Source organism: Pleurodeles waltl, chromosome 3_1 (assembly GCF_031143425.1).
Source record: "Pleurodeles waltl isolate 20211129_DDA chromosome 3_1, aPleWal1.hap1.20221129, whole genome shotgun sequence".
Taxonomy (NCBI): domain Eukaryota; kingdom Metazoa; phylum Chordata; class Amphibia; order Caudata; family Salamandridae; genus Pleurodeles; species Pleurodeles waltl.
In genome coordinates, this window is record NC_090440.1 from 1,871,419,575 (window position 1) to 1,871,433,361 (window position 13,787).

Sequence of the window (13,787 nt, forward strand, 5' to 3'; positions counted from 1 at the left end):
CCTTAAATATCTCAATACACTTGATTGAATTCTCTTTTTGCAGGATGTTAATTTGCGCATCAGCGCCTTATGTTTCCTCATGACACCATGTGCTTCAGTGAGCCATAGGACACCATCTATGGATGCATGTCCATCTATATAAGGACCTAAATTACTTGCACTGCTGGGCTGTTTCACCGCTCTACAAAACAGAAAATTTCAGAGGCTATCCACAATGGAAATTAGCCAGGGAAAAGCTAACCATTAAATCTAAACTGAAAATGCCAGATGGGCCAGGGTGCATTAAAAGCTTTAATTCAGGGTCTTCCTGATGTAGGACCAGACTCCTAGTCGTTCATGGCCCCTTTGTTGTATGGGTTCGTATTTCTCTTTAGTCACACTTCTAAAAGTTAATCTGTGCCATGCAGAACCCCACCCCCCAACACTGTGGTGCAGCTCCTTTCTCCTAGCACAGTGTTAACAAATGATGGCCAACTACAGGCCCTTCTGCATGTGAAAAACATCCCAAAGACAACTTGAGCCTTCCGCATCCACCCCTGATTTTCGCTGATTGATTTTTTAATTCTTTATTATTGTTAATTAGGTATAAAGTAACAAAATAGTAAAACAAATCTGTGTTCAATGATGTGAGGTGAGCCAGTTGTGGTCATCTCCCTGATTTATGTGATGGTTGCCCTTTCATGTAGTAGCTGAACACACCATTTAACAACAGTAATAAAAAACGGCACTTCAGTGTAAAGGGATTTTTTTTTTTAATGTCTTGATAATTTTAGAAAATAAGGCTTGCACCTCGTTTTAATTTGTAGCATGTTTAATAAAATGAAATGGTGTTCTTTAGCAGCAGATTTTTTTTTAATGGCCCAATGTTCATCATAAAACACATCAGACTAAGCCTCGTGTCTCACAAAAACAAAATACTGTAAAATACATCACTCTTTTTACTGCAAGTCCATCACACGCCTAAAGGAGCTCACACGGGAGTTGACTGACCCCCAGTCAGTGCAACGTTTGTATTCTCCAGGTCTCAGGAAGAACTGTCGTCCTCTGTAGTTGGGTAGCTCATAGAAGACCCAGTGGCCCTCAACGACCTTGCAGGAGTGGATGTCATTTTGGTGGTAGAAGTCGAGGACGGAGGGGCAGTCCTCGGTGAATTCCACAGCCTTGCCTTTAAAGTCTTCTCTCTCGAATACCTTGATCTTAAATGGGCCTTTGTACTGTGACACAAAACACAGAAGATGTAGTAGACATGGAAACTAACTGGACTCAAATCGATGTAAATTCAATAGACTAACATTACAATAGACTCCAATTACTTTAAACTGACTTGTCCTGATTTTGAGCTAGTTCCAGACCAGGGGTGCCAAGCAAAGTTCCAGGAATCCCAGATCAATGTTAGACATTCAGGTTATCCATATAACATATATTTACATTTGAATATTCATAATATAACTATTTTACAGAGTTACTGGTTCTGGCTTCCTGGACAAATGTTGGACATCTGTTTTCTAGGCTTTGTACAAATTGCACAAAAAATTAACAAGCTCATTGATTTACCAATTGATCTACAGGAGGCCAACAAATTAAGTATCGATTGGAGATTAGTCTGTTTTTCAAATACAGACTACAAGCGGATGATAATAATTAAATGTAGAAAACTATTTAGATAGATAATATTTTTCAAATTCTCTAGATGTTCTGGAGTCCTATGTTCTCAGCAAATTGTGTCAAGATATCGCTATTGGGTGCATCTTTATGCTTACAGGCTCTCAGAGCAAGGATGTGCTTACCGTTGAGACAAAGCGGCAGGACCTTACTGAGTCATTGAAGCCCAACCAGTGCTGAGAGTCAGGATATTCCCCTTGGCTCAGGACATACTGATATCCAAGGTAGTTGGGCCGCTCGTAGATTATCCAGGCGCCACCGTCCACCTTAATAGAGTTGCAGCAGCTGAGGTGTGCTTGCAGATCTCGGCAGTCACCACCGCACTCAAAAGACCGTCCTGCAAAATTCTTATTCTCAAAGAAGGTAATCTTGCAAAAAGGGGAACAAATTAAAAAGTTTAGGATGCTATTTCATCAATGCAATAAACACTTGTTATGTGCTATTTGTCCACTACATGGATTGTCTTCCTTTGTAGCTTTTAACATCAAGAACAAGCATGTATTTCAAGTGTGATGAACTCACAAGAGACGTGGGTAGAATATCAGGTAGTGAGATCTGCAGCATTTCACTTCATTATATCAAGAGGCAAGATCTTAAACACATTGTCCTCAGGTTGAGTCCTTAATGGGTGCAATTCCAAAAACTCTCTAAATGTGCCATTGTTGGTGATCTCAGCAAGAAGTCAGGGGCTGAATTGGTCATGTAGTCCTCCCTATTCATTCCTTTGTTGAGTAAATGTCGATACACACTGTTTGGCAGTGTCAAGAACTGGACACACAGGCAGTGGCAGCGTGTACCCCTTTAAGGTAGTGGGGTGAGTGAAGTGCCCCATCTTTTTGCAAAAAAAAAATATATTAGCTCTCCAAATCCCCAAAGTAAACCACCCCTCCCTCCAAAAGCCCAAATGACACTAAGTATAACACAAACACTACACTTACATGCACTACACACTTACATACATTATACACCTGCATTACACACACATGCATCACATATTTGAAAAAAAGGCACTTTCCCACGGGCTGCACATCCTCCTCCTTGTGCTTCTGCTCTTCGACAGAGGAAGAGCTTCCCTAACCAATCTAGATGCAGCTCTCATGCTGTTAACCAGCATGAGAGCAGCGCATGGACTGGATGGTGCGTCCTGGCTGAATGCCCTTCAGGCCCTGGAGGCCGGTGCCTGGTCTACTCCCAGCTGTCTGAACAGCTAAGTTGAGACCTTCAAAGTGACATGAGCACTTTAGAGCATCCACTCCAGACACTGATCCAGTCCTCTACTGCCAGAAGCAGAGGCAGTACTCTGCTGTCCAGCATGTCTCTGGGCTGGTGTGCGCCAGCAGAAGGAAAAATAAAATGGCAATGAAATCTTTTTATTGCAATTCTATTTCTTCCTGTGCAGCTTGCAGTAGGTGCGGGGCCATGCTCCCCTATCCTCGAGGAGAAACCGACACTGCACACAGTCAACAAAATCCCATCTCATGTGCCCTGAAGCTAACCCTTTGCATGACAACTAAAAGCATCCTAACATTCACCTTTTTTAAACTATGGAGTTCTCTCTATTGCATATAGCAACACCTTGTTGCCTCCCTTACGATTTAATGCCTGGGGTATTCTTTTAGGTCTGGCCTGCAGGCAGCGTTAGCTGTGTTGCCCGCTTCATGTTTTCCAAAATGTTATTGCTGTAAATGCATACATATATTCTCACATAACAGAAGCTTTCAGTCAGCCCTCTTCATCCATATACATATATATAATTCACAATATGCATCCGTCCTCTACAGTATACAGCATCAGTCAATGGACATGGCGACTTCATACATTGGCTGCCTTTTTTCTGATCACATATTACAACCCCCTAATAGAAGTGCACTTTAGTACCAGGGCTGGTGTCCATCTCCTTTATATTTATATATTTTTATATTGTTGTCATTCTTTTTGCTTTTCAAATATATTTTCAAAAATGTTTAGAACATTGCTACCTTGTCGAGGACATGTCTCTTGGCTTTTCAAATGCTTATCCAGGTTGGATTGAAGTGAAAGCAAAAATGCACTGTGGTAAGTAGAAACTATTTTTGTGAGGGAGGAGCACTTCCTATCCTTCTTCACCTGATGTGTCAGGGTAAGTGCTAAATACTACATTAGATCATTGTTTGCCACGTGTCATACATAAGCGCCCAAAGACTCTACATTCTAAAATAAAGGTAATGTGCCAAGATACGAAATGTATCCTATTACTTACAGAAGTTATCAGAGCTGAGAATGAAACGCTCTCCATTAGTTTGCTGTGCACTGCAACCTATGAATAGTAGCTATGCTGACAATATGTGATGTAACCTAAATATTTGTAATCTCTTGAAGTGCTTAAATGTACAAGACAGTGCCATTTTAAGGATTATGGAGCCTGGAACAAGAAAAAGTTTGGGGACCTTGTTCGGAATAACTTTGAAGGTATTACTGATTTTCAGTTAATGCAAACCCTCCTGATGCCTGGCAATATTGAACTGCGAGTTAAACTTTGCAGACAGAAGATAACCTAAAACAGGTTGATAGATCAATCGGGCCCATAGCCGCTAGCCAGAGTGCCAAAAGAAAACCCAATGAAGACATTGTGTTTATATGTGTGTTTATACTTTTTTGTTGCAGTGTAACACTATTTTATGAGGAATTCAGTATCAAACCAGCTTGTTCCTCCATTTGAGGGAAAGATATGGATGACTAGTTAGATGATTAGAGAACTGAAGCACAATGTTAAAATAAAACCTATGCGCATAGAACTTAAAATTTTAACTTTTGATACAGTCACATTCACAAATAAATCCACTATAGGCATTCTCGCTGAAACAAATAAAATAAAAGCACTGCTCAAAGGATTTTGATTCCATCACGTGAATCCTGATAATTATTTCCTTAATTCTCTTCCCCTGCCTTGTCCCTCCTCTCCGTTATCTATTTGTGTATTTCTCCGGCTAAATATTCACCTCCAACTTTGCTGAGTAAGAGAAAAATTAGGGATCTGGAGACAGGAGCGGTGCCGCGGTGTAAAGGGAATACTATAGATAGAGGCGAAGTAAAGGGAGAAAGGGGGTTAAGATAGGGATAAGGGTGTGTGACATTCACATAAATTATATTTGCGTATTTCCTTGAAATTGCATAAAATTATGCAAAATTCCGCAAAATGCAAATCCATCTTTTACCACCACATTTTCGCCTAAATGTATCTTCACGTCAGTTTTTGTTATGAGGACCCATTTCACAGTAAAAAAAATAGTGTGTCAAGCATAAGTGGATCAAGAAGTATGCGCTCGCATTCGGGCTTTTGTGGTATTCCCGCATGCTCGAACATTTTACTGTGAATGTTGTGTAATTTCACTGTAAAAGCATAACAAAAAAATCCTGCAATTACACAAATTACGCCAGCACGATTTAAATTTCACCTGGGCCTACAAAGAGTTAGTTGACGTAGGGAAAGACGTAACATATAGAAGGCTTATATAAAAGGAAGAGGTAGATAGAGAAAGAGAGGTAGAGAGGTAATTAAGGTTTTAGTTGAGAAAGAGAGGAGCAGAAAGCTAGAGAAAGGGAGAAGAAGATATAGAGAGAGGGAGAATGATGACATACAATTAGGGCTGAGGAGGAGAGAAACGTAAGAAAGAAAGAGGGGTGCAGTAAAGGGAAAGGGCAGCAGACGGAAGTAATGAGGTAGAGCGGTAGAAGTGAAGAGAAAGAGAGTTAAGGTTGTGCGAGAATCATACTGAAATGCAAGATAGGTAGTGATGAATTAGAGAGAGTGTAAAATGAAAAGCGGTATAAAAAGACAGGTCAGATAAGGAGAGTAGTGAGGCAGAGAGACTAAGGGGCATATTTACAAGCCCCATGTGCCACATTGTGTCACCCTGGCATCACTTCTTTTTGCTAAGGTGGCCTTTTTTCCACGCCAGCTTTACAAAGTGGCTCAATCCTTTCATTGCACCGCTTTGCGACCCTTTGCGCCACATTATGCTTGCAAGGTGGGTGTTCCCACACAGGGAAGCCTGAAAAAATGGTGCAGTGAAATTTACATTGGGTGTTAAAATGATGCACCCATAGAGACCTATGGGCCTCCCTGTGCTTTGCTGCACTAGGGTCAACATCTTTGATGCAAGTGCAGCAAAGCACCACAATAGCATCAACATTTTTGACACTATTGCGCTAACGACCGCCATGGTGCACCGTACTATGACTACAGTACAACCATGGTGTAGTTAGGTGTCAGTAATAAGATGCAAGAAAAGTGGCGCATCAAGACCGATGACCCACTTTCTTGTAAATCTGCCCCTAAGTTCATAAAGAAAGGAGGTGAAATAGGCAAAGGTGAAGTAGAGAATGAGAATGGAGGGCGAAATAGAGAGTACAAGAAGCAGAAATGATGGAGAAAGATACATAAACAGATAGAGGGAGAGACAAAGGTGACTTAGAGAAGGCGAATTGAAATAGAAGGAGATGCAGAAAGAGATTAGAGAGAGAAGGCAATAACAGAAGTAGCCATCAAGGGAGGTGGAGGGAACAGAAGCATAAAGAATGACAGGGAGGGGGAGAGGCCAGATGGTGAAAGAATGGTGAGCTACAGTGAGAGGAGAACGAGAGATACGTGGGGTTAAAATGGGAACAGAGCTCTGGAGTGCAGGGAGAACCCACCTAGAGGGAGGGTGTAGAGAGTCGGAGAGGTCAAGGTTGGTACAGAGAGATAAAAAGAGATGACTCTTTGACAGAGTCAGGCAAGACGTTTACTGAAAGAGAGGTGACGTAGATATAGGTGAGTTAGATAAAGTTAAAATAGAGAGAGGTTACACACAAAAAGAGATTTTGAATAGTTAGAGAGAAGGGCCAAATGAGAGAAGAGATGTAGAAGAAGAGAAGTGAAGTAAGGAGAAGTCACAAGAGGGAAAGATTCCTTTCTGATTTAATTGCCACCGTTTGCGTGACACCTGGACGGTTAAAATTGAGCGGCCCAGGAATACAGACTAGTCTTCTGTGAAAGATTCATATCTGCCAAATTTGAAAAAAACAGTTCTTATCCAAGTTATTATAGTGAGACTTTTGCTTTCCCCATCACTCTGCCTGGCAGCCCTTTCGAAAATAGGATCCGTAGGTAATTACCCACTCTGGTTTAAAACGTCTCTATAATCAGACATATGTCTGGACATATTTAATTATTTACAAAATGTCTTTACATTTATGAGCACGAGCATCATAGCTTCCCACCCATACTTTTTAACAAGGAAAATGATTTAGAATCCTAATTCAGCACATCAAAGTTCCCAAAATTCTTGCAGCAAGAGGAGTGTTTTAACCACACCAGTATTCAATTTATATTATTTATGAATATAAGTTCAGTCACATAACAATTGAATGTTTGTTATGTGTAGAGAACGCAGTCTAGTTAAAGACGCCTTACCTTTAAAATTTTTGGCCGGATTGTAGACTCAAGCAGCCGTGGCACGCCTAGGGCTCAGCGCCCCTTAAATACATCACATCCAGCGATGGTGCTAGGCGCTTCGAAATAAAGGATTGTCTCCTGACCAGAAAGGGGGATTTACTGTTTGATTTTTTTTATATCTTATTCTTTGTGTCACATTCGCTGAGTTTTGTAATTTTGCTGGCAGATTTCCTTTCTGGCCTTCGGTGGTTTCAGGGCCGCTATTGTGGTCTGTCCGCATGCCTATTAAATAATCAAAGGCAAAGTATTCCATGGAAATCCGAGGAACTGCTGGCTCTGTTTCTAGATTTTCAAGACGGCAAAGGCAAAGAGATACATCCATTGGCTTTAGTATGTGACCCTGAGTGTTTGAAGTTCGATTACTTGCAGGATATAAAGAACTAAGGGTGACATGTAGCAAACTTTTGCGAGTCGCAAATGGCCCGATTCGCAATTTGCGACCCCGCAAAATCGGAAATGGGATGCAAAAATCACATTTCTGACTCGCAAAATGCGACGCAAGCCATTACCGACTTGCAAAATTTGCGACCCCAGTTTGCGACCCGCAATTTCGAAGTCGCAATTTGCGAGTCGCAAACCATATGCAATAGCAACTCGCAAATTGCGACTAGTCACAAAAAGCCCATTTTGCACTTCCAATTTACCACTAACTCAGAGCAGGTGGTAACCATCACCAAAGTATAAAAGGAGACCCAGAAGGCATCTGGGTTACTCAAGATGGCGGAGATATACCTGATAGCAGTGAGGAGGAGAGCCCACGCCGCCCAGCAGAGGAGAAGGAGGAGCCAGAGACAGGAGAAGATATACAGAACAAGGCAGACACTTTTCCAACAAACTGAGGAGGAGATATATGATAAATATAGACTCAGCAGCGCAGCTATACTAGATTTAATAGAATTACTCAAACCACAGCTACAACGCCAGACTGTGCGTGGCTGCGCCATCCCTACACATGTGCAAGTGGTATGCTCACTGCACCTCTTGGCCTCGGGTAGCTATCAGGGGGTCATTGCTGTGGCAGGTGGGGTATCTCAAAGTGCACTCTCATGGTTCTTTAGGGCATTCCTAGACGCCTTACTCACACACATGTCCAGTTACATATACCTACCTAGGAATGAGGCAGAAATCAACAGCACCAAGTTGGAATTCTACAGGATTGCCAACTTCCCCCATGTCATAGGGTGTGTAGATGGGACACATATACAAATATGCCCTCCTGCAAACCTGGAATATCTGTTCCGCAATAGGAAGTGTACCCACTCACTCAATATTCAGGTGGTATGTGACGCCCATTATGTCATCACTGACATGGTTGCTAAATTTCCAGGCAGTACTCATGACTCCTACATTTTCAGGCACAGTGGGATACACCAACGCCTAAAATGTGGGGAGTTTGGAGACGGATACCTCCTAGGTAGAGCTGAATACACCTTGCAGACATACATACAGGTCAATGTGGAAACCACCCATGCCTAGCTAACATTGTACTTTTTGTGCCAAACAGGTGACAGTGCATATGCACTACGACCATGGACCCTTACCCCGTACTTAACACCCAGCAATGAGAATGAGAGGCGATACAACAGTGCACATAAGAGGACCAGGAATATAATCAAACGTACCTTTGGACTGCTGAAAGCAAGGTTCAGATGCCTCCACAGAAGTGGAGGTGCCCTCCAGTATACCCCAATACCAGCTTTCAAAATCGTTGTCGCATGTGCTATACTGCACAACATTGCCACCAGACGTGGGCTACCTCTCACCCCTGAAGACCCTGATTCTGAGGATGAAGAGCAAGAGCCACCACATCGCCATCATGGGGATAGGAGCATCGCAAATCAAGGCAGACTGAGACGGGAACACATTGCAAACCAATACTTTGGAAGGAACGTGCTAACTTTTACCATACTCACCAATGTCACACACAAAGAGTCCATGTGTTAAGTGGAAAGAACAAGTGATTTAATAAGTGCAAACAAAAAAACTATTTACAAATGGAACAGTTCAGGGGCTTCATTAGTCCACCTGGCATGGGACACACTTACGTCATGTGCCCCAACCCCAGGACTGTGTGGAGCTCAAACCCTACGGCGGGCTCGGCCAGCATGGCTGGTACTAGGGGGGTCAGCACTGCCCTGCCTTGTGCTTCCACTGCGAAGCACTCTGGTGTCACCGGCAGAGACACTGCTGACAGTGGAGCCCTCCTCACTATCCTGTGGCATGTCGCCTGTGCCCCTGGCCACCTGCCGTGCCTCCATTAGGTCTACAGTGTGGCTGAGACGGCCCAGTCCACGTGCCACGTCACTGGCAAAGTGGCCCATGTCCACCTGGAGGCTGACCGTGCGCCTAGACAGACCTGTTCTGTTCACAGCCAGCCTTACTATTGAGGATGACATCCTGTCTAAGCGGTTCAGCAGCTGGCAGTCACGACGCCGTGCACTCTCTGTCTGCGTTAGCAGTCCTGCCACTAGTTGACGCATGGAGAGTGCAAGGTTGCCCATGTGTGAACCGATGAGTTGCAACTCAAAATGTACTTGCTGCATGCTATTTCCATGATTGCGCTCCATGCGCCGCAATGCCCCGGTAATCCTCCTGATTTCCTGTGTCTGCAGGCGCTGACCCCGTAGGAGTGCGGCCTCAGTTTGTGAAATGGAGGCATCCCCTGACTCTGCCTGCCGCTGTGAGGATGGAGTTCCCCGTCGCCTGCGACGCGGTGGAGGCCCTTGGATGTCTCCTGTGGCACTTTGGCTGGTACCTGGTGCAGGCTCACACACCACTACTGCAACAGGTGTTTAGTGAGGGGACATGGTGTCGGAGGTGCAGGTCGCAGTGGTGGCTGGTCCTGTTCCCTCCTGTGTCTGCTGGCTGACCAGTGGCCCCTGGCTGCTTGGGCTGGTGGGGGTGTCTTGTGGGAGACCTGTGGGACATAGGGAACACACTGTCAGTATCTACTATCTGTTACCTACTTCCTAATAAACTTTTGCCTATGAACTGCCTACTTGACTACATTGCCCATAATGCACCATTCTGGTGTTTGCTACTCTGAAATGGAACTATTTTGGTTGTGCATGCTCCTGTGTACAAGGTGGGTGGGGGTATGGCATTAATGAGGGTACATGCATGTCACATGGTACTGACCGGTTGATGGTCCTGGCTCAGATGTGTCCAGATCTCCCATCCACCATACAGCCTCAGGCTCAAGGGTCTCCTCTACCCTTTCCTCCAGGGGTGTGGGTGGTGGTACTGTTGATGGTCCCCTTCCTGTGCCTCTCATCTCCCGGAGCCGCTCTGCCACCCTCTCCTTGAGTCCGGGAGCGCAGGTCGTACCACCTTTTTTTCAGTTCCTCTATACTCCGGTGGCTGACTCCCAGGGAGTTGACTTTCTCCTGGATCTCCATCCACAGTCTCCTTTTTTCTGTCTCTGGCACGGTGAGGGCTGCCCTGCCAAACAACTGGTCATGGTGCTGACAACACTCCTCAGTCAACACCTCCAACTCTTTTTCAGCAAACTTCAGTTTCCTCTTTCTTGGGGTCTCTGCCATGGTTGCTGGAGCTCTGTGTCTTTGCAGTGCTGCAGTTGAAATGGGTGTGGTCCTCCCTCCTCCCAGGTGTATTTGTAAACTTCCTGGCTGTGATGTCATCATCATGTGCCAGGAAGTGTTTTCCAGATTGTTCTGCAGCACCTGCATTAAATTTTCAGCACAGTCGCAATTAGCGACACCCACTCGCAAATTGCGTGTCCGTTTTTTGCGCGGTCGCAAATAGTGAGCTCGCAAAAAGCGGACTCGCTATCTGCGGTGCGACTCCATTTGCGAGTCGCAAATTGCCCTTGCGTTTTCTTCCTGCATTTCAGTTAGCGAGTCGGAAATTGCGAGTCGCAAAGAGTCGCATTTTGCGAGTCGCTAATTTTTCCCTACCTACATCTGGCCCTAAACATCGTAGACAGAAGAAGTAAGCAACTTGAGACAGATAAATGTGTTTGTTTCATACAACAGAAAATTTCTCATATCTGATTATAGCCAATATCATGCACCTCAGAGGGAGAGTGGTGCAGATGGAGGTCACAATAATGGGGAGCATGGACATCCTAGGAACTTTAGGGGGCCCAGCCAAACATATTTTGGTGGACCCTTTTGAACTACTTTGCATATATTAGCCACTTTACGTGGATTTGCGCCCCCATCATACCAAGCATATAGAATGATATGTTAATTCTAAGAAAATGAACATATAGTGGGTTGAACGAAATAGAGATTTAAAAAAAAAAAAGGCTACTTGAAATAGTGATTATTGAATAAAAACAAAAAACAAGTAAAAGGAAGAGGTAGATAGAGAAAGAGAGGTAGAGAGGTAATTAAGGTTTTAGTTGAGAAAGAGAGGAGCAGAAAGCTAGAGAAAGGGAGAAGAAGATATAGAGAGGGGTACAGAGGGGGAGAGTGATGACATACAATTAGGGCTGAGGAGGAGAGAAACGTAAGTAAGAAAGAGGGGTGCAGTAAAGGGAAAGGGCAGCAGAGAGAAGTAATGAGGTAGAGCGGTAGAAGTGAAGAGAAAGAGAGTTAAGGTTGTGCGAGAATCATACTGAAATGCAAGATAGGTAGTGATGAATTAGAGAGAGTGTAAAATGAAAAGCGATATAAAAAGACAGGTCAGATAAGGAGAGTAGTGAGGCAGAGAGATTAAGGGGCATATTTACAAGCCCCATGTGCCACATTGTGTCACCCTGGCATCACTTCTTTTTGCTAAGGTGGCCTTTTTTCCATGCCAGCTTTACAAAGTGGCTCAATGCTTTCATTGCACCGCTTTGCGACCCTTTGCTCCACATTATGCTTGCAAGGTGGGTGTTCCCACACAGGGAAGCCTGAAAAAATGGTGCAGTGAAATTTACATTGGGTGTTAAAATGATGCACCCATAGTGACCTATGGGCCTCCCTGTGCTTTGCTGCACTAGGGTCAACATCTTTGATGCAAGTGCAGCAAAGCACCACAATAGCATCAACATTTTTGACACTATTGCGCTAACGACCGCCATGATGCACCGTACTATGAATACAGTACAACCATGGTGTAGTTAGGTGTCAGTAATAAGATGCAAGAAAAGTGGCGCATTAAGACCGATGACCCACTTTCTTGTAAATCTGCCCCTAAGTTTCTAAAGAAGGGAGGTGAAATAGGCAAAGGTGAAGTAGAGAATGAGAATGGAGGGCGAAATGGAGAGTACAAGAAGCAGAAATGATGGAGAAAGATACATAAACAGATAGAGGGAGAGACAAAGGTGACGTAGAGAAGGCGAATTGAAATAGAAGGAGATGCAGAAAGAGATTAGAGAGAGAAGGCAATAACAGAAGTAGCCATCAAGGGAGGTGGAGGGAACAGAAGCATAAAGAATGACAGGGAGGGGGAGAGGCCAGATGGTGAAAGAATGGTGAGCTACAGTGAGAGGAGAACGAGAGATACGTGGGGTTAAAATGGGAACAGAGCTCTGGAGTGCAGGGAGAACCCACCTAGAGGGAGGGTGTAGAGAGTGGGGGAGGTCAAGGTTGGCACAGAGAGATGAAAAGAGATGACTCTTTGACAGAGTCAGGCAAGACGTTTACTGAAAGAGAGGTGACGTAGATATAGGTGAGTTAGATAAAGTTAAAATAGAGAGAGGTTACACACAAAAAAAGATTTTGAATAGTTAGAGAGAAGGGCAAAATGAGAGAAGAGATGTAGAAGAAGAGAAGTGAAGTAAGGAGAAGTCACAAGAGGGAAAGATTCCTTTCTGATTTAATTGCCACCGTTTGCGTGACACCTGGACGGTTAAAATTGAGCAGCCCGGGAATACAGACTAGTCTTCTGTGAAAGATTCATATCTGCCAAATTTGAAAAAAACAGTTCTTATCCAAGTTATTATAGTGAGACTTTTGCTTTCCCCATCACTCTGCCTGGCAGCCCTTTCGAAAATAGGATCCCTAGGTAATTACCCACTCTGGTTTAAAACGTCTCTATAATCAGACATATGTCTGGGCATATTTAATTATTTACAAAATGTCTTTACATTTATGAGCACGAGCATCATAGCTTCCCACCCATACTTTTTAACAAGGAAAATGATTTAGAATCCTAATTCAGCACATCAAAGTTCCCAAAATTCTTGCAGCAAGAGGAGTGTTTTAACCACACCAGTATTCAATTTAGATTATTTATGAATATTAGTTCAGTCACATAACAATTGAATGTTTGTTATGTGTAGAGAACGCAGTCTAGTTAAAGACGCCTTACCTTTTCCATTTTTGGCCGGATTGTAGACTCAAGCAGCCGTGGCACGCCTAGGGCTCAGCGCCCCTTAAATACATCACATCCAGCGATGGTGCTAGGCGCTTCGAAATAAAGGATTGTCTCCTGAATAGAAAGGGGGATTTACTGTTTGATTTTGTTTATATCGTGTTCTTTGTGTCACATTCGCTGAGTTTTGTAATTTTGCTGGCAGATTTCCTTTCTGGCCTTCGGTGGTTTCAGGGCCGCTATTGTGGTCTGTCCGCATGCCTATTAAATAATCAAAGGCAAAGTATTCCATGGAAATCCGAGGAACTGCTGTCTCTGTTTCTAGATTTTCACAACGGCAAAGGCAAAGAGATACATCCATTGGCTTTAGTATGTGACCCTG

General features: G+C 43.8%; 1 protein-coding gene across 1 annotated transcript; it reads right to left on the reverse strand.

Moving 5' to 3' along the window:
- Window positions 1–732: 732 nt before the first annotated feature.
- LOC138285690 (gamma-crystallin 2-like) lies at window positions 733–13,477 on the reverse strand. The gene is made up of 3 exons (XM_069225956.1): window positions 13,403–13,477; window positions 1,788–2,030; window positions 733–1,214 (listed from the first exon to the last, which is right to left on the reverse strand). The coding sequence occupies exons 1-3, from the start codon at window positions 13,409–13,411 to the stop codon at window positions 939–941; spliced, it is 528 nt and encodes a 175-aa protein (XP_069082057.1). The 5' UTR covers window positions 13,412–13,477; the 3' UTR covers window positions 733–938.
- Between the last annotated feature and the right edge of the window lie 310 nt (window positions 13,478–13,787).